At 38.3% G+C, this 21242-nt stretch overlaps 1 protein-coding gene across 2 annotated transcripts; it reads left to right on the top strand.

The window, feature by feature from the left end:
* The first annotated feature begins 1659 nt into the window (after window positions 1–1659).
* TCAIM (T cell activation inhibitor, mitochondrial) lies at window positions 1660–20841 on the top strand. Of its 2 annotated transcripts, XM_080609858.1 has the most exons (11): window positions 1660–1699; window positions 3712–3790; window positions 7210–7342; window positions 7893–8046; window positions 9228–9474; window positions 10739–10861; window positions 12505–12602; window positions 14287–14378; window positions 16267–16499; window positions 17040–17171; window positions 20318–20841. In XM_080609858.1, the coding sequence occupies exons 2-11, from the start codon at window positions 3759–3761 to the stop codon at window positions 20541–20543; spliced, it is 1470 nt and encodes a 489-aa protein (XP_080465984.1). In that variant the 5' UTR covers window positions 1660–1699; window positions 3712–3758; the 3' UTR covers window positions 20544–20841. The 2 variants fall into 2 exon arrangements, with proteins under 2 accessions (XP_080465984.1, XP_080465985.1); XM_080609859.1 differs by lacking the exon at window positions 1660–1699 and having other exon boundaries at window positions 3453–3790.
* The last annotated feature ends 401 nt before the right edge of the window (window positions 20842–21242 follow it).

The following is a 21242-nucleotide window of genomic DNA, read 5'->3' as shown; positions in this document are numbered from 1 at the left end:
ATGATATGCTGTGTGAGGAGGTTAAGAACGTGTGAAATCAGTCAGACTATGCAGTTTTTCACCACGCATAGCACATAATTTGGCAAATGCTCATGAATGAATTGGACAGAAATTCCCAGCTGTGGACATGGCCAGCTTCCAGTTTGAACTACAGACCAGGGCCGAGGTGACAGCGAGGCCTGTGGGCTGGGCTCCATTCATGGGAGAATTCTAATGGATGTCAGTGAGAGTCTCACGGGAGGAGAATAGTAAAATTTTATGTCCCTGGTGTAGTAATTAAACTTCTAATTACCAAAATCTTAATGCCATGCTCCTCAGCTTGGTGAAGTGCAGGCACATTAAGAAAAACTAGTAGTTTGCATTTTTGTCCTTTCTCAGTCTTCAGATGCATCTTCACAGGGTTTTAATTTTTGCACATCCCAGGTCTGCATTTTTCAGCTTTAACCCTTTCTGCAAAACCGTTTTCTAAAATTACTAGTATGATGAGTAGTACCAAAAATTAGTGCTGATATTGTTGGCCTCAGAGTCTCTGTGCTATTGTGTGTTACGGGACTGGAGAAACTGCCCATCTGCAGACCACAGTGCAGAACAGAAACAAAGGAGCAAAGAGGAAATGGCTGTTGCCCACTTGCAGCAACTTGTGATGCTTAAAACTCTTCTGTTAGGGGACATGAGGTATTCAAAAGACATTGAACTGGGGGCCAGGAGTGGTGCTCTGGCTGTTTGGTGGTGGCATCAACTGAGCTCTCACGATTTTATTCCTCACAGAGTTAAATCCCAGGTGAAATGAACATCATACTTTCTGTTGAATCAATTAAGATTTATTTTTCCATCTTTATAATTATGCAACCAGCGTCCTTGCATAACTGATGGCTTCTATCAGAGCAAAACCCATGCTCCACATCATGGAAATCACACAAATACCCCACGGGTTGTGAAAGCGCCAACTTGATTTAAAGTTTCACTGAACTACAGATAGTTTCTAAGCTTTGCCAGTTTGCTTTTTAACCTTTTCTGCATGGAAGTGCAATGGATTGTATGCAGGTAACTCCAATCCCTTGGAGTTAAACTCACTTTGTTCTGAAACTCACCAGATCAGTAGACGTTTTTACTCTGAGGCTGCACGTCTCTATTAGCTGCTTGATACCAGCTACCTTGGAAAAAAAGAGATTTGTGCATCGAGCATTACTAATCACAGAGCAATCGCTCTTGCTTTTCCCCTCGGGGCTGCTCACAGTTGGTTCTTAGCCTCTCTGGTGTTTTCCTTCTGAAGAACAAATAGAATGCAAACCGCACTTAACTATTCAGAGAACCCGCACAAAAAAAGAGCGGTGATTTATTGTGCCTGGGATTCCCCCTCCATAGTCCTTATGGACACACTCTAAAACCAGAAGCAACCTCCGACACCTAGCACCACTCGCACGGACCGCCAGCCCCACCAGGAGCCGCAAGGACTCCGGCGGCGCTAAATACGCCACAGCGGCCTGATGCTACGCCTGCGCAGTGCGGGGTGGGTGGGGCGCACGGAGGCCACGTGAGTGCTGGGGCGGGCTGGACAGCGGCGGAGGACCCGCCCCCTGGCAGGAATTACTGCTCCCGCATCGGCCCGACCCGCCCCCTCCCACCGCCTAGCGTCGGTGGGAGTGGCTGCGCCAGGCGATGGGGTTCGAGCGCTGGCGGGTGCCATCCGGCCGTGGCGGTAAGAGGGGCCGGGGGTCCTTGCGCTTCGCCGTGAGGGGCGGCACCGGCTAGAGGGGAGGCAACGCGACTCACTGCTCTTTTCGAAGGGCTCTCTCGTCCATCGCCAACTTCGGTGGCTGGAGGACGATGCGAGGCCGAGCCGGGGTGGGTGGACAGGGGCGCAGGGGCTGCGCTAAAACCAGGCCGGGCTCTGTCGCTTCCCCCCAGCCCCTCCGGCGGGGTCGGTGTGGGGGCCTGGCGAGGGGCTACGCCCGCTGCCGCCCTGGCGGAGCCTGCCCGCTGCGGAGCGCGCGTAGCGGTACGTGCGCGGCGGCACGGGTGGGCGGCCGCTGTCGGCGCGAGCCCTGCAGGTGGTCGGGCAGGGCCTGGCACAGCTGCTCCGGTGTCGGGGCCTCGTTGCGGCCGCGCGTCGTTGTCAGGTAGCCGAGTCTCGAGGCACCTGCCGGGGCGCCGCGTACGGCCCGCAGTGCTTGGCGTCGGTCCCAGACCGAGAGCTGCGGCGAGCGGGTGAGGCTGCTCCTTCCGAGCCTTTTAATATAGCGGCGGTTGGGGGGGGGGGGGGGCCGCGGCAGACGTCGCTGACTGGTGTGCCGTTAAGCGGCTGTAAGAAATCCCCTCTTGCAGCGCGTTTTAAAGCTAGTGCTGTTTAAATAGTTAAAACTGGCCGGGTTTAGGTCGCTTCAGCTCGCTTTCCTTCAAGCAGCGGGTGAATCCGTGTCACCTGAGCTTGTTTTCTGATATTAATTTCATACTGTTTTCTTCATGCTGCCTTTAAGGGTCAGGCGTAGGCAAACACCTGAACTAGGTAATCTCTGTTGGAGTAATTTAGTAGCGTGCAATGTCGTGTTTTCAAAGGTTTTTGCAAAATGAGTGCAGCATAATTAATGTCTTGCTTCGTATGAGGTGGAGTGCAGGTGAAGCCGGCTCAAAACCAGGAGGGTCTATTTGTTAACAATTTCTGAGCGCTTAATAGAGCATTTAAAACAAGAAACAGCGATACTTTTATGTGGTTATACAAAGTGTCATCACAGGTTAGTGAGATTGTTGGGTTTTTTCCATCTTCTGTCCAAATCCCTGAAGCTAAAAGTATAGAGAAATCTGTTTTATTACCAGAGAGCTTCTTAATGTATTTTAAGTTAGTTTATGATTAGGACTGTTGTTAAGGACACTAAATATGAAATTATTACTGTCCTCTCACCTAACTGAAAATCAGAAGACAACAATTATAAAGTATTTTGGGGATGTTTTAACTCAGCATATCTTTTTCACACCCTACTCACCTCTAGTAAAATATTTGGTAAACAATTTATGCTATTAGTTAAGTATATTTGTGTTAGTAAGATGCAATTCCAGAACTTCAAGTGCTTTGCAAAATAGTCATAGGAACTACCATGTAGAATGGGAAGAGGGAAGGTATTTCCCTGATAACTACTCATCCCAGGTGCTTTAAAATGGCACAGTTAGTGGGAATACATTAAAAATGCACAAAGATATATGAGAAAACATTGGCAATAGGGAGCTGCCTTCATAATCCCTAATAACTGAGTATCTGATACACGAAGTGGTGTATCTCCTATTGGAAAGCTCTCAGTTACAGTTGAATTTACAGAAGTTGCTGGTAAAAATTGCTAATTCGTATCTATGAAAGCCAGCAAATTTCTAATAAAGATTTCCAGGCATTGTTGCATGACAGAGCATTTTCTGTTCGTTTTCTATTGTGCCCCCATAAAGTCATATAAAAATGGTATATAAATTTTAAAGTATTACAATTTATTTGAAAATTTTGAACTTAGCACGGTAAAAAGGTACATTGAATTCCACAGGCTGGTATGTGTTAGTGATTAAAGAAAGCTTCTATTTTTTTTTGTTTCTATACTTCAAGACTAAGTATTTGCATTGTGACTTTTAAGTTGCCACCTAGGATTTAGGGAATGCACTGATAAGTAACAGGAGGAAATACTCATGTCCATTACTAAACAGCTGGGGTTTTTTTCTTTTTTTTTCCCCAAGTGAGTTAGTGGATGGCTGAAAGTTGGCTTGACCGTTGAGTTGCTGCAATGTTTTGCTGCTTGAGAGCCGTGAGTAGAAGGTATGGGATGTTGCTGACCTAATTTACCTTTACCATATGTTTAAGTGTTTGCTTATGGCTTGCATGTATGTAAAACTGGTTTGGTACTTTTGTTCAATTTGGCTTATTTCTTTGGCTTTCTCATCTTTACAGCTTGAAGCTTTCAACAAAGTTGAAAATCCCCAAAAGCCATATGCCTGTCCTCGAGTGAGACATTAGAAAGGCTCTCAGAAAATAAGGGTTTAAAAAAGCTTAATTATGAGAAAGTAGTAGTCTAAATATGACTATGATACCCTATATATTACTGCATTATTGTGTTATTAAAACTCAGTGTTTAAAAATGAATGAATGTATCTGTAATAATGAGCTTAATCTAACAAAGCTTTTCAGTGCCAAAGCTATAAGCCAAAAAGTTAAACTTCAGAGACATGTGAAAAAAAAGTAGAAAGAAATCTGAAGGGAATTTTTTAATCAATAAATTAGATCAGTCCTAGAGTATGATTGCATAATGTGTTCTAGTGGAGGTTGTGTTTCTTATCTTTAATGAAGTGAGGACAGCTATTCTCAAGCGGTTATGACCTTTATTTTAATACAAATATTTTCTCTGCTCTTCAGATCTAAATGAAGCTCTTGGAAAAATCCTTGTTCCTCATAAGCATCTTTCTTGCATTTTCTTTCTCTAAGTTCCTTTTCTCTTATTTTGTCACTTCACTTGAGGGATGCCTCTGAGTTCTGTCTTTCACCTTCAGAATGGATTCTTCCTTCTGTCACACAGACTAATTTTGGCCTTTGAGCGTTTCTCTTTTAAGCAAGTTCAAAATAGACTTCTGGCTGGAATCCTGAGCCTTCCTACTAGCATGACAGTGTTGTTTAGATACAAAACACGGCAACTAAAGTTAACCATACTTGGCCATTTTCCTTGTAGAATACCAGATAGAAGTTTATGATTAATAAATTTGGAAGTATGATTAATAGTTTCCAGATATGTTGGAACATTTTTCCTAATTACTGGTAATGGCACACAGCGTTAGCTTGAGAGTGGATGTGGGAAATAGTGTACAAATAAGGTGAAGGGAGAACTGAGCTCCTTACTTCTTTCTAGCAGCTGAGTCTAGGTAAATGGGGGTTTCTTGCATGGGCATGGCAACTTAGTCAAAACTGCTGTGAGAGTTTTTTTCCCCTTTGTTGGAAAGATTAATTTTTTTCCTTTTTACCACTTCGTGTTCACACACACAAAAAAAAAACAAAACAAAACAAAACAACAAAAAAAAAAAAAAAAAAAAAAAAAAAAAAAACAAAAACACAAACAAACAAAATTTCTGCTATTTCTTTCTCAGCATGACAATTTGTTTTGGTGTTTCCGGATGCAAAATGGTAAAGCATATGACCAAAGTGTGCTGTGCTTCCGTTCTTGCCAGGTCAGATTAGCAGGTCTTTTCCTGTGTCAGTGAGCAACTCTGGCATGTTCTTGCCACCAAGAGCTTTTGCTCTCCATAAAAACCTGATATTGCTGTGGTACTTAATCATCTCCTGCGATTTGAAGTAGGACCAAGGGCTATAGTGATGATTAATCTTAGTTTTTTAGATGCAGCCAACAAGAAGGTAGAAATGCTTGCCAGTAGTACAGTCTGTCTTTTTTTTAATCTTCCATTTAATTCACACACATGAAAATCAGTTTTAGTTGTAATGGTTTGAAATTCCATCAGTCGTCTTACATTACAGGCTTTCGATCCCACTTTTCTATGAAAACATCTGTTTTCAGCAAGTTGACTTTTAAGACCTACTAATTCAATATTTGCCCACCTCTTAGGCAGAAAACATTAGCTTTAACTGCTTTCATGTTTTTTAATCAGGGTCACTGCACCTTCTTGACAACTGAACTGTTGTCATTTACCATTTGCCAACATGAAAAATACTGCTTATTGTCTCAGCACAAATTTGGGGACTTTCTGGATTAGTTGTTTGGGTGTTTTGAATTAGTGAAAGCAGTCAAGAAGCTGTCTCACATGTTCGTGTGTCCACAATGCTTATTAGGTCTAGAATGCTGAACAAACAACTCTTTGTTGAACAATCTTGTTTACTATTATTAATAAAGTTACTAGTTTTATGTGAACTGGAAGCAGCTTTACCTCCAATCTGCCATATATTGTTTGGGGCTTGCAGTTTGAATGATATTGCAAGGAGTGAAACAGCATTGTATTGCTTTGATTCAGAACTTGGTTTTCCCTCCATTTCAATCTTCTGTTGCACAAGCATGTTCATTGCAGAACTCTTGTTTAATTTATGCATCATTGGAGGTATTCAGTCTTTTTTACTTTCTGAACTTCTGTAACTTCTTCAGCTTAACTTTTCCTTCTGCTCTTACTGGTAGGAAAAGAATATTGTTTCATCTGAAATTTCTTGGGGTTTTCTATTTTGGTGAAGATCAAAGGGCAAAAAGAGCACTGTCTTTTTTTTATTTGGTATCTTCTATTTGGAACATCTCACTTATGAGGAGAGGCTGAGGGAGCTGGGTCTCTTTAGCTTGGAGAAGAGGAGACTGAGGGGTGACCTCATCAATGTTTACAAATATGTAAAGGGTGAGTGTCAGGATGATGGAGCTAGGTTTTTCTCAGTGATGTCCAGTGATAGGACAAGGGGTAATGGGTGTAAACTGGAGCATAAAAGGTTCCATGTGAACATCAGGAAAAACTTCTTTACTGTGAGAGTGACAGAGCACTGGAACAGGTTGCCCAGGGGCGTTGTGGAGTCTCCTACGTTGGAGATATTCAAGGCCCGGCTGGACAAGTTCCTGTGTGATGTACTCTAGGTTACCCTGCTCTTGCAGGGGGGTTGGACTAGATGATCTTTTGAGGTCCCTTCCAACCCTTGGGATTCTGTGATTCTGTGAAAGCAGACTTTTTTCAAATGGACACAGGTATGTAGACCTCAGACTAATGCAGAACTCATTTTGATTGACTTGTGATTATTATTCCTGGGTAAAACTTCTTATTCTTGTGGCACTGCTTGAAAAATACTGGGTTTGGCTTTTTAATTTGAAGGTTCAAAAGTAAGTAAGGGTTGGCTTTTAAGAGCATCTTCAGCAGTAGCTACAGAAAAATACCACTAAAGCCAGTTTTCATCATTTGAACTACTTGACTGAGGAATTTTAGCTTGAGTCTGCTTTGAGAAAGTAGAGAGAAGTTATTGTACTTATTTACATGTCTTTAATCAGCCATTAGCATCCACCATCCCTCAAACCTGTTGGGTTTGCTCTATATAAATACAGCTTTATGAGTCCCAAGGGGAAAAATCCAGAACTCAGACTTCTGATACCTGTTTTAAATTGTTATACTTGCAACTGTGAATGTTTGCTCCATTCTGTCACGTTCTAACATAATTTATGTCAGTTTGTCACTTGATTGGGTGCATCATACATAAACATTTTATTATTTTATTAGGTTATGTCTGGAGAAGATATTGCTACAGGGCATTCAGTCAAGAAGTTTGTCAGGAGCTGATGCCATCAATGCGCTCAGACCTTTCTATTTTGCTGTACATCCAGATTTCTTTGGCCAGCATCCCAAAGAGAGGGTAAAAATCTCTCAGTATGCTTTCTTTGTAAATGTGTCGTGTCAAGGATGGAGATTTTCTAGGTTTTCTGCTGTCAGAGAAACAAAAGTATTATTAAAATGGATTATGGTTGTTACCGGAGAACAAAAAGATGCACTTTCTTTATTTTTAACAAGAATAACTCCCTTAAATATCCATTATTTATTAGTCATATTTTCTGCTTAATTGTTACAAAGAAAGTACCGAATCTTCCCTGATGAATCTCTAATACATATTACTTGCTTTATAACTTCAAAATGCTGTGCATTATACTTGAATCAATGTATTTCTTTAAGCTTGAAAACCTTAGAAGTGGTGTTTTGGAATGTACAAGAATGTGAATATATACATCATACAATTTATTCATGCAAGATAATTACTCATGCTGAGAAAATGAACCATATCACTACTTGTTAAGAGCAGCTGTCAGTTTGTAAAAATTCTGCATATAAGATTAAAAAGGTTTAGATGAAAAATGGCCAAATTCTTAATCTGTAATTTGTTTTTCCTTGGTGCTTCGTTTTTTAAACAGGAAGTAAATGAAAACTCTCTGAAGAGATTAAATGGTTACTTGGAGAACCTACAGAAACCAGGATTTCGCGCCTTTAAGCCAACTCCACTTACTTTTTATGTAAGAGAAAGAGAACCAAACTCTTCTAGTGTTCAAGAATCCTTCAGTGCTTCAGGTGCTTTTATATTTATTGTATAGAATATATCTTCCTATATTTGAATTCTTTCAGACCATTACTAAGCCTTGTGCAGTCTTTTCACTTTTCAAGTGAATAAAATCCTGTCAAACCATAAAAATGTCTTACAGACAGGACTATCCCAAGTAATTAAACATCTTAAGCTTTAAGAGGCATTGACAGAATGGGAAATTACAAAGTTGATCTCATGTTACGGTATGAGAATGTAAAAACGTGGGTTGATATAAATGATAATTTTTCTGCTTTTTAATACCATTGTCATGTTTAACGGTTGGGTGCTTGTTTTAATTGCAGATGATGTGTAGTACGTAATGTCAGGGTGCTTGTAGGATCAGTAGGAGCTTATTTTGTAAGCAGAGGTTGTATAAATATCTAAAGCTTCAATTAACCACAGTCTTTGAGACTACAGAAAATATTGCAAAGTTTGGAATACGGGTTTTGATTAATTTTATTCTGTGTATTTGTGTCTGTTGTACCAATATGCCTTATCTAACAGATGAGGTTTATCCTTAATCCCCTGTTAGTCAAAACACTTCAGCAAATTGTGAAGGACCTTAGTGCTAGAAAACAAAATCATACTGTTTTTCAAGAAAATAGTAGTTGTTACATCCAGTCTACTTAAGTAACAGTCAGACTGGCAGCTGTGTTCTGCTTTTGAGTCTTAATACTTGCTTGCATTCTAATGGGTCAGTTAGGCCTAATAGTTAAGTGATGTGATCAGTTTTAAGCCAGTGCGCAAGTGTAGTGTTTTGTTCTGAAGCTCCTGTTACGAACAGCCTGAGAAGAGCTGATGTAATGCTGCATTTCTACAGTAAATTATATCAAAAGTGTTTATCAATAATAACATGAATTATGTAGAGCTGTTGGACAAAACTGCCACTGCTAAAGCAAAATAATCATTTTGTGGGTTATACTGCATCTGTAGCTAGGTTTCCCGTTTGTCCATTGATTCAGGTAGTTACAACAGCTCTATGGTTTTGGATGTGTAACAGTTTTAAAGGTGAAACTGCATATGAATTTTGCACTGAGTATTGAAATAACTATAATAATTTCCAGCTGTGCACACCTTGTTTGGGTTATTGTAAGATGAGAGAAATGTGAATGCATTTTAAATAATTTTAATTAAATAATACTAATTTTGTTGGACTTGTGATTTATAGGTTTTCGAGCAGTGAGTTTCACATTACATACTAGGGATCTCCTGAGCACGGTATTAGATATTCTCAACTCCTGCAGTTTATCTACAGAGCATATTCAGAGTTTGAATGTGAACTCTCAGCCCCAAAAGGAAGCAGAAAGCACAGTGAACAGACCTATCAAATGGGATAAGACTTACTATTCTTTTACTGGATTCAAGGATCCCGAGGAGGAACTAGAACAAGCCCAGAGAGTGGAAACAACTTTAATGTATGTAAGACTTTTATTTAACTGATGATTTATAGCCAAATTGGTCTTACTCTAATGCTGGGGTTTTTAAAGGCAGTCAGTAAACATTCTGAACAATACAGAACCTTGTCTAACGTATAATTGTGTCATGCTTTTTACAATTTAATTTGAATTAAAGAGAGTTCAAATGAGCTCTTGTGATAACTACAGTGCCAGCAAAGCTGAGGCATTCTTGTCTCTTTGCCCAGCATTCACGTTTGGTTAATCTAGTTTTGGTTAATCTAGTTTTCCAATTTCATGGAATATTGGTGGCAGTTCAGAAGGAGGCAGAGGTTCCACTTGCTCCAGATAGTTCCTTACCTCTTACAGGACTCCTGTAACACAAAACTATACAGCTATTAACTTTGGTGTTAGTATTGCATTATCAGATTGTGAGATTTAATGTACTAGAGAATATTTTTGCTTACTTTTACGCATTTACAAGAAATTCCATGAGCAGTTACATATTTACAGTCTGATTTTAATACCTAACCTTTTGGCACTGGGCTTTCTCTGTTTGCTTCTGAGTTTGATTTGATTTTTCTTTTTGCGTAGAATATAGTATGAGAACGGAAGTATTTGTAAAAATGAGAGTATGAAAATAAGTTTAGGCTGTGAAGAAAGGCACAAATCTCTTAAAATAGTAGCTTTTTTCCTAGAAATAGGATGATTTATTTACTGAAAGTGTTAGATGTACTCCATGAGTCATGTTTGCCTGGTTGTGATTATTGACAAAAAACTGTAAAATTTTGACCTGCTTAATCTCTGTTCATCCCAGCTCTCTGAGAGTTACCTAACTTAGCCCTTTACTACCATCTCCCTTATTTGATAGTCTATTTAATCACTTCATTTTGTTGTTTTCTTTTAAAAAGACAGATGTGTGGGAACTTCTGTTACTAGGGCACTAAGCTCTGAAGCTGCCCCCCAAGTCACACTGATCTGCTGCTCTGCGCCCTTCATACCTTTAAGTCTTACAGACAGTTGTAACACTGTCAGTGTCTCGGCTCAGTTTAGTTCTCTAATCCCCCTCCCAAAGGCATTAAGCACTGGGTTTTTGTTTGTAGATATCTTAAGAATGAAGCATTTAGCAGTTTCAGGTTCTGTTCTCTACTTTTGAACGATCCTCTTACCCTGGTGGCTTGAAATAAAACATTAATGTTAACAGTAAGAATTCAGTTAGTTGTACTGTTTGCAAGAAAGCTCATACAGCATGCCTCTGCTTTTTTTTTTCCTCCTCTTGTTTCAGATCCTGGCTAGATGATAATGAAGCAAGTGCAGTAAATAAGCTGAAAAAGAGTTTGCCACTTAGAAAAGAACTAGAGCGTTTAAAATTTGAACTCTCTCGTCAACTCCAGCTCTCAGATATCAGGTAATAAATTAGATCAGTTGGACTTATATTAATACAGTCAGAGCAAGGAAGTGTTGTGTAATAATACAGCATGAGCTTTAAAGGCTTATTTCAGCAAAACAGCTGTATTTCATATATAGAAAAGTGTTATTGTACTGAATAGTATTCTTCCAAAAGAATTCTGTTGGGACAAAAATTTCCCATTACAATCTGCTCAAAAAGACCTATTATTTGTAACTAATAACATAGGGTCTAGTTGCAGAAAACACAGAAGCACTTGAAACAGGACCTGTGCATATGCATTAGGCTGGGTGTTTTGTTTGATACGATTGCTTTTACTGATTTCAGTATCTACAAAGGTAACTGGATTAGCAATAGTAATGAGATTGGATGGTACATCCTGACATCCTGTGAAGGCTTATTACAAATGTTGTGCTTTCTAGTGTCTTGTTTCCCATGCTCTAGAGGAGGAGGATATTTGTTTGCTTGAAAGGGCTGAAAGTTGTAGTAGTGATCTTAATTCTTTAGAATATTTTTCAGAAAACAGTTTGATGCCTTTTTTTAATTTTGTACCTTCAAATAAGGATGTTCTGAAGTGAGGTATTCAGGATGGGAAAATGGCAATGAGGGTATTTAACAATGGAAAAATAAACTTGGGGGGATTATTTCAAGGGCTAGTCTGTTGTTCTTTTAACGAGGAAAGAGAGAGTTGTTGCTTCTGAAATCATGCTTTTGTTCTGTTACCCAGTAAAAGACTGTGGCTTCCTTTAAGTTGAAGCCGGTTTGGGGGTTTTTTTATCATAATTTCTAATCCTATGTAACTGTGTTATCATCAGGGTTTTCAAGTTTCTGAAATAGTCTTTATTAAATGTGTAGGTTTGGGTTTATTCATGGCTTATATTTAATTTTCTTATAGTTTGTGCTCTTAAAATACACTAAAACTATTGTTCCCTGAAGAGTTATTAACCTTCCAAGAGTTATATTCTCACAATTCAGAAAAGAATGTGAGTGTTAGAAACTTGACAAACAAGTATCTTAATAGGAAACGACTACTTGTGATCTTGCAGGATCACATTGGTGTTTGGTGCTACTGAAAGCAGAGTTATAGTGCTAGGTGATGATAAAGAGTTACTAGAATGGCTTTCATTATAATAGATTAAATTGCCTCAGAAGTCCTTTGGCATAGCACCATTCTCTGTATCCCAAGCAGTGTTTGTTAGATTTTCCTAAATTAGATGATGTGGGTTGACCTCAGTCAGCAGCTAAGCACCTGCACAGCTGCTTGCTCTGGATGGGAGGAAGAGAATAGGAAGAGCAAAAGCAAGAGAACTCATGGATCAAGATAGAAGTTTAGGTGAAGTGAAGCAAAGCTGTACATTCAAGCAAAGCAATAGGAGGAATTCATTTGCTACTCCCCATCAGCAGGCAGATGTTCAGCCCCTTCTGGAAAGCAGGGCCTCGGCATGTGTAATGCTTGCTTGGAAAGATGAATGCCATAACCTCAAGGATCTCCCCTTCCTCCTTCTTTTGCTGAGCGTTTATTGCTGAGCACAACATACGGAATATCTTTGGTCAGTTGATGTCACCTGTCCTGGCTGTGTCCCCTCCCAAATTCTCACTTAATTTAATGAAAATTAAATGCTTTCAATTATATTTTTATTCAGGTGGCAGAGAAGCTGGGGTGTTGCTCACCGCTGTAGCCAACTACACAGTCTAAGTCGCTTAGTCCAGCAGAGACCTGAAGTATTAAAGAATGTTAAAGGTATTTTCTGTTGCTTGTTTCATATATCTTAATATACTACTGACTCAAAGATGCTCATGAGTCTTCTGTGACAAAGGAGCTCTAATTCTATTCACAAATGCTTTTGATAACTGTAAAAACAAATCTGACCGGCTTACTGAAAAGCTAGTGAGAGCTTTCATTTTAAGCTACTGGGTACTTTTTCAAGTGACTCAGTTTAAACCGCAACATCTTATAGTGTATTTGCTACACTCAGCTTCTATTTTACTACTTAAATGCAAACTGAGCGAGTTGAAGGCACTAGACTTAGTACTAAAAATGACAATAAAAAAATCTAGACTGAACCTTTTGAATGGATGGAGGCAGCAAGAGATTATTAGCCATGGTAAATTGAAGACAAAAACATGAGTATCTCTCTAAAGAGTCAGTATAAGGAGGAGTTACTGGAATACCTTTAGAATCATAGTGTCTTACCATGCATTTTCGATAAAATTACCTGTATGTTATTATATATGTATATATGTATTTCATATATATATACATAATATATGTATTCTTTAAACCTGATGTACCATTCTTCTTGTACAGCTGTTTGACCTGTGGCAGTAGCTATTTCATGTAATTATAACTCCGTGTTTTATGCCTGTCTGCAGATAGTAAGTTTTGAGTGGCTTTCATCTGAGGGTTCACGTAATCCTTTGTCAAAAGACAGAGTGACAATAAATAGTAGTTCTAAATTGTATTCAGATTTCAACTTAGTTTCTCTAGCTTTGCTTAGGTAAAGAAGTCTATCTTGTGAAGCTGTTGTAGTCTCCATCTTTGGAGGTCTTACCTGTCAGTAATTAAACAGGTACAGTTGATGCCTTGGGCTGCAAGTGTGGACTTGATTCCTTAAAGTCAGTGTTGCTGTTAAGGATTTTTGAAAACTGATTTCTGAGAGCAGGACTTTCTGTTTAAGTCTTGTCTTGTAGATTAATACATCACACTGAAGACTTTTATGGAAGCTTATTTTGATAAATACTTGCCTGTGCTTTTATCCTAAAGAATTCTTGAGGATCTGTGTACTTCACTTAAAAAAAAAAAACATACTCGGACTCAAAATTGATTTATCACCCCAAAAGTCAACCTATTTTTGTTATTATTATTTTTTTTATTTATTATTTATTATTATTTTTTTTATTATTTTTATTATCCTTTTATGTTGCTTCTTTCTTTTTAAGAAAAGAGCAAAAACCTAATGTGAAAGTGTTTCTTACAGCTTACGTATTGCAGATTGTTCTGTGAAAGTAGTGTTGAATGGTTCTGCTAATACTGCTTTGACCAACTTTTACCTTGCATATTCTCTAAGCATATGGCATGTATTTCCTACTGTATACATGATTTGTACATATTCTTTGAATATGCTGTCTGCTGAGATTTTATTTTAAAAAGAGTCTTTGTAAGAAGAAAGATCCAGTTCATTAAAAAACTATCAAGTTTAAGCAGGAAGAAGGCAAATGCTACGTAAGGTTTGTATGAAAAAAAAATCTTGGCGTTTTCAAGAATCATTCTGTCAGATTTTGAGAATAAGGAAAGCACCGACTAGTACATGTTTGTGCTGCAGAAATGCATTGTTTGTGACATGTTAGTAGCATAGTTAAACCTTAAATAATTGTGGGAATAATTACAATAGCCAGATTAGTAAAGAGCTTCGTTCAATCCTTAGGGCGCACAGTGGTATTTACAGACCGTTCAGGTATGAGTGCAGCAGGCCACATAATGCTGGGGACCATGGATGTTCACCATCACTGGACCAAAGTAAGAAGATTTTGTAGTAAATGATAATGCCTCTTTTTATGACATCCTTTTTTAAACTATAACCAAAATATTAAATCCTACAGGTGAGTAATCTAAAGCAAACACATAGCTACTGTGTTTAGCATAACTGTCTACATTGTGTTCTAAATTTAATCCTGTGATATGCTAACAACAATCTTCATCAGATCTTCACTGCTGCTTTCACTAACAAAACAGTTGTAACCCTGATTAGATATAAAGAAAATTAATTTGTTAGTGTTCCAATCTATGCAGTGAGCACTGGCAGAATATTTCCTGATCTATAAAAAGCTCATTCCTATGAAAAATTTAGAAATTTTATTCAGATTTGTGAAGTGATCATTTCAGTCAGTAGCTGCTAACCAACCCTGTCAATCCACTTTGTTGTTTTAGACAGATAATGTGGATGTTGACAGGTTTTCTGGCATTCTAAATGATTAAAGTATTGTATGCAAAGGAACACAAATAAAATGTTATGATATCAGCATATCACTTAAGGAAATTTTCTTGAATCTTGGTTGCTGAAATATTGACGGTTCAATAAAAAATAATTTCTTTGTAAGGGACATAATTGAAATCTCATAGTTGGGAATTTCACCCAGTTAGAATATCGGAATATTCTATTTCTGTGTTCAGAAATGCTATCTTCCTTGAAAAGGGAAATTCTTCCCCTTTCTAACCTTTGCCCACACGTTTTCTGAAGGGGTCATGTCTCCACATGAAGTATTTTGCAGATGGGGCAATGTGTGTATTTGTGGTGATGGTATTTGCTTTAGAAGACAACCTGAAATCATAGGCTTTTTATTTTAAAATGCACTGACTGTCATGTTAAATGATACATAGTAAAAGTCAGTGAAAATCTTTGTGAGCTTTGTTAGCTGCTTGATTTTTAGAGAGCAGAATCTTTTGTCTAATTCTAGACCATTTTAGGCAGCAGTCTTAAGTGCTATTACTGTTTTTAGTAATTATTGGAAAAAAGCAGCAGTTGAATAATGTCCAAGTAAGTCTGTAGAATGCTTCTTCAGAGGTAAAATATTTAGAAGAATTTTGCAGTTTTTCTCTATAATAAATGCTAATGCTGAGCCAGTGGATTTTATTGTGCCAAAAGCTGTCCTGATTATACTACTCTCTTGGACTTCTAAAGAGATTATTCACTTGACTTGTTCCAGCAGCAGTAATTTTTTGTATGGAAAACTATGTTATACTAACAACTGGGTAGATGGTAAGTAGTGATTACTACAGCTCTTTCCCTTTTCACTGTTCCAGCCCTCTCCCTATCACACCACCTATGTCTTGACTCGCAAGTCTGATCACTTCTTAACTTTTTCTGGTATAGCTTTTTTAAATTAGAGATCTGGTGCCTTCCTTCTTTCCCCTGTCCTTTCAGACTCGGGATAAGTTATCTAGACCCTTGGAAAGAACTAGTTGCAGCAACAGACTTCTCTTTTTTTGAGAATTTGTGTAAATTAGACTGGCAAAATCACTTTTGACTGTATATGGAGTAGCTGTACCACTATAACTGTGGTGATAAACATTTTATGTAGGCCTCAAATTGTTATTTCTTGGGGTATTTTTATAGAGAAAGAGTACATCCATCAATCTTCTTGTGGCCTTTTGGTGCCTTTACGGTATAAATACCAAAACTACTTAGGAGCTTATTCCACTATACCTGGCTCACAGTGTATACACTTTATATTTCTGATTTTTTTTTTTCTTTGTATCCTTTTGTTTTTATTTCTTTTCTTCCCCTTGGGTTCCCTGTTTACATTAAGTGTCTCTTTATAGTTTATTGTTTTAAAATTTTCATTTCTTAATTTTACGTGTTATACTTTGTAACATAGGAAGTGTGTGTTTGTGTGTGTGTGCACAGATTTTTGAGAGATTGCCAAATTACTATAAACTTCAAAAAAGGCTGCTGTTGTTGGAAGATCGGATAAGCCAGCTTCTGGGAGGCATACAAGTAATATATATTGAAGAATTGCAACCCCTGTTGACTCTAGAAGAGTACTACAAGACTCTGGACTCTTTCTATAATAAATTACGTGACAGTAGACTACCTTTTCATCCTCGCAGTCTGCGAGGCTTGCAGATGATTCTGGAAAGGTAGGTATTTGCAGGGAAGGTTTCTTCCTTTTAGAGCTTTTACTCTTTTTTTTGTTTTGTTACACTGATTACTGCTCTTGCTAAGAAGAAGACTAATATAATCTCAGATTTTCATTTTCTCAACGTTTCTTTGTTTTTAAAGGTTTTAAGTGCCTTTTTATGGGTTAAGAAGGAATCAGACTGAAGAAAATCCTGCTAATTTCGTGCAAGTTAGAGTCAAAGTTCTTCAAAGTAACACTTCATCTTACAGTGTTGTGCTGGGTTAAATTGAAGGGTTTGTGCTATCAGATCAACACTCGGCTCTGTATGATGGTGTTGCTTATATTTTTGGAGTATTGTTGACAGCTGCTTTTGAAATGTAATTTTAAAAAAGCTTTATGTATGATGCTTCTGTGTTTTCATGAACCAAACTTGATTACTTTTACCACTTATTCTGATTGTGATTTATATTTAACTTCAGATTCATTCTGAAAGTAATTAATGTAAATACTTCATTTTAAAAGTTATACCTTGTTTTTTATTTCTATGATGTGTCATTAGCGACAGATATGCACCAAGCTTGCATGAATTTGGACACTTTACGATCCCAACGGTCTGTGATCCAGCAACCCTTCAATGGTTTATTTTTGCCAAAGCACAGGAAGCAAGAGAGAATCTGAAAAAAAAGGAGGAGTAAGTGCTCATGTGACTCGATACATTTAGCTCATTAAAATTTTTGCATATCATGTGTTTTATTTGGAGGAGGAGAAGAACTTTGAAGAATGTATTCATGTTCTTCTGGTAGGGAAAAAAACCTTCTGTTTATAAAATAGAACTTTACCCAGCAGCTTTACTAAGTAAAAATTTCAGTGTTCAGCAAACACAAACAGTTGTTGGAAAATCCCCATCCTTCACCTTGTAGGAAAGTTGGGCTTTATTCAGAAATACAAGATCTTTGCTTACAAGACAATTACAGAATGTGTTACCTCCCCAGAGGAGAGGTGGGTTTTTTATTGACTCAGAAAGCAGCAAACTTCTATTAATGCTACTTACGTTGTGATGAGAAAGCAGTAAAATATTAAAAAAAAACCCATAACTGAGACCAACAAGGGAATTATTATTCCTAGCTCTTTGTCAGTTAGGTAAGGAAAAAGGTCAGGTAGCACCTAGCAGGGGAAAGAAAAAAATCTGTGATAGAATGATGAGAGAAACATCTCCTTGGTACGCTTTCACAGATGGAAGTGAGATGAAGGAGTTGATAATAGTTGAGTCAAAGTACTATAAATAAAGTCCATAGACTACAGTTGTACTCAATGATCTTAAAGGTCTTTTGCAGTCTAAATGATTATGTGATTCTGTGACTTGGAATATCCATCAGAACTGTAAATTTTGTTCTTGATCTTGGGAGTTGTATGTGTCTTTGAGGGTTAAAAGCATGAAGTAGATATACTGTGTTTATTATTAGTAAAATACTGTAATAAGTGACTGCGTGTTACTGACCTTTTCTGCTTTGGAAATCTTTTACTGAATTGTTGAAATACCTCATTGTCATGAATGTATACATGACGTATAGATCCAGATGGTTTTCTACGAAGGTTATTTTAGGCATGAGTCTTACTGAAGGCTTTATAGTTCTAGCTCTTTTAAGACCTTGTTACTTGGGAGGATATATTTTGGAGATGGACTTTGGTAAAACATGGAGATTTGTTGGAATTCTTCCATAATGCTCGTCCAGCTTTCAAGTTAAATTATTTTTGCCATATAACTTCTGAATAGCTCTCTATGTAGCTGAACACATGTGAGAGCTGGCAAAGTATTGTCTTTAGAGGTTGGGAGGGATGTTGTGGCAAACATACACATTTGCATTTGGGTAACTCACTCTCCAGAACATCTCATGCTACCCCACATTATAAAGACACTAATCCAGGACAAATGTGGGGCTCCTCTCAGAAAGTAATCAGCTGTCTTCTTTTTCTTCCATCTTTAATTACCTATTTTTTGAGCATATTTACGCTTTGTGGCTCCAAAATACCCTGTGGCACCAATTGCGCAGTTGAATTACATACAGCTTACATACATGAAGGAGGGAAAAGGTGTTCTGGGTTTTACAGACCCACAGCCTGATTTGTCGTTATCTTGTTCTCGTGCTGTAGGAAATATGAAACAGTCATTCTGTATTTATCACCTCTCCTTTTTTATTTTGGTGGATATTTCATCTTTCCCCTTAGTTGTCTTTTTCTGAAGCTGAACTCCTTTTTCACTTAATGCTTCCTTGAACTGACCCCATTCTGTACTTCTGATTTTCTTTAGCCTCCTGTGATTGTTTAAGGGGCCCTGAGATAAAAGAAAACATTTTAAGATGTACTGGGTTTAATTTGCACATGCAGATGAATGTTTTACATACAGAATTCCACCTATGCAGTGCTGTTTACTGTATGACCTGATGCACTGGGGAGTTCAGATGCTGCTGCTCTAGAAAATGGTATTATCTGTATGGACAGTGTCAGTCTTCTGGTAATGCAGGATTTAGTATGAATTTGCTTCTCCTTCCCTTGCTTTTGTAAAGTATCAGGTTTATGTTGTGATAAAGGTGTAAGCCTCCTTGTAGAAGAGACTGAAAATAAACCCTCAGTTCTCACTGTGTGCAGCTAACTTTATTCTTCAGGGAAGTCCTAGGTTTCACAGGACAGGAAAGCTTCGTGCTCAGGTATTAGAGAAGTGTTCAGGAGGGTGGCACAGATACAGTCAGTACAGAGGGCAGGCTTGCTCCAGATTAACTCACTGGCTCAGTTCATCCCTGCCTGTCAGAACTGGGCTCTTGTACTGTCACCTCAGCAGAGTGTAGTGCCATGCAAGTACACAAGATCCATAGACTTTGGAAAGAGTGGTGTTGAGCCCCTTGCAGTCATGTTATCACATGAGTCAAACAGTCTCAGTAGCTGTGTCTATGCTGAGTGTGGGCTGATTCACATCCCAGTGGCCCCACAGATATGCTGCTCCTCCTGTTCTGCACAGGGTCTGTGTTGTAGGGCAGTGATGGTGCTGTCTCCATAGCCAAGCTGGCTCTGGAATTACAGCTGTGTGAATGGGGCACAGTGCCTGAGCTTGTAAGGCTTGCTGACTAACCTGAATATGCTAACCAACCTGAAGTGTCTCTGCATTAGATTAGTTACAGTGACTCTGCGTTGATTCTGCACATTAACTTTATTTCTGAGTACCTTCTGATTGCTATGTGGTGTCTTACCACTCTTTGTCTGGGGTGAATGGAAAAAATCATCTGCAAGTTATGAATTCAATATTCATAGAATTGTTTAGGTTGGAAAAGACCTTTAAGGTCATTGTGTCCAATTGAATCCATACACTTCTGCCATTAGTAAGTTATTAACACATTTAATATGCATCAGGTGACCTTACCTGTCATCTGCTTTTGATGACATGCAAAGTACTGGAGTTAAGACAGAGTTACTAACATGATCTTATTCTTAAAGCTTACACTTTGAAGGTTATTGAAGTCCTTTCATCCCTTACATTAAAAATAGATTCTCATAGGATTTTTATCTCAAGTGTTTTTCCTGGTGAGCAAAGAAATGTCTTGCTGCAGGCTTTCAGATGTGACTCTGTCAGCATGCTGTTGCCAATAGTCGTGGAAGCATGTTGTCAAGCTTCTGAGGTAGACATGGGTATCAACCTGCACAAGAATCTCAGCTGTAACATAGCTGTCCATAAAGTGACACCTTTGTTTACAGGCATATAACCTACAAATATACTTATTTCCAGGTGGTGTATTTTTAAGATATGAAGTTCTAATTTTGTCACTGTATGTTGTCTTCATTTGCTAGGATGAAGATTACAGAGAGCGAGCTAATTGATACTTCCACTAAAAGGTTTTCTCTGAATCGCCTGTATAAGGAGCCCAGTGTTTCCAGTGCACAGATGATAGATTGCTGTAAGCGGTTGCTAGAAGAATCCCTGCCGTACCTACAAGGCATGCACCTTTGCATTTCTCACTTCTACTCTGTGCTGCAGGATGGAGACCTGTGCATACCTTGGAACTGGAAAAACTGAGGGACATATCTGATAATCAGAGGAATTGTTTATTTTCCATAAGAGGCTATAAATATGAATGTTTTTAAGAGTAAATTATTTAAATCTGTATTTTGATATCAGTATTCAACCCACAAATTTTCTTTGAACTGCTGCTCAAAAAGAATTGGAGTCCTGGACAATTTGCACAATGCTCAGTATTGATAGTTCTGAAAAGACATTCCTACATTCTCCATACTACTGTAGGAATCCCAGTGTATGGTAGGAGTTGTTGAAACCATGTTTTTTTAGTGAATGATGAAAATACATTAAATTGCAAGTCTGCAAAAGTGTGCGTGTGTATGTGTTTTTCAATATCCCAAATAGGTAATCCTAGATAAAGATGTCTCAAACCAGACATGACATGTTACCTTAAGGTTTCATTGAATGCAGAAGTTGGGTACGTGAGTTATCTGGTGGCAATATTGACATTTCATATTGCTACCTATTCTTGAATTAAAAAAGAAAAGACAAGGGAAAAGACATCTACTTTGAAGAAGAAAGCTGTACAGTAACTTGGTCTCTAGTTTCGTATGCTGGTCCAGTATTGTTGCCTGTAACTGTGTGCAGTTTATAGGAGATGCCATTCCCTTTGTTTTCCAGCATTTGCTTCATAAATACAATCCTCTTTACTTACACTAGAACAGATTGCAAATCTCATTCACAACACTTAAAACCTGA

The sequence above is a fragment of the Psittacula echo genome, assembly GCF_963264785.1.
Source record: "Psittacula echo genome assembly, chromosome: 2".
NCBI classification, from domain to species: domain Eukaryota; kingdom Metazoa; phylum Chordata; class Aves; order Psittaciformes; family Psittacidae; genus Psittacula; species Psittacula echo.
The sequence above is the reverse complement of the archived record's forward strand: the minus strand, read 5'-3'. Positions and strand labels throughout refer to the sequence as shown.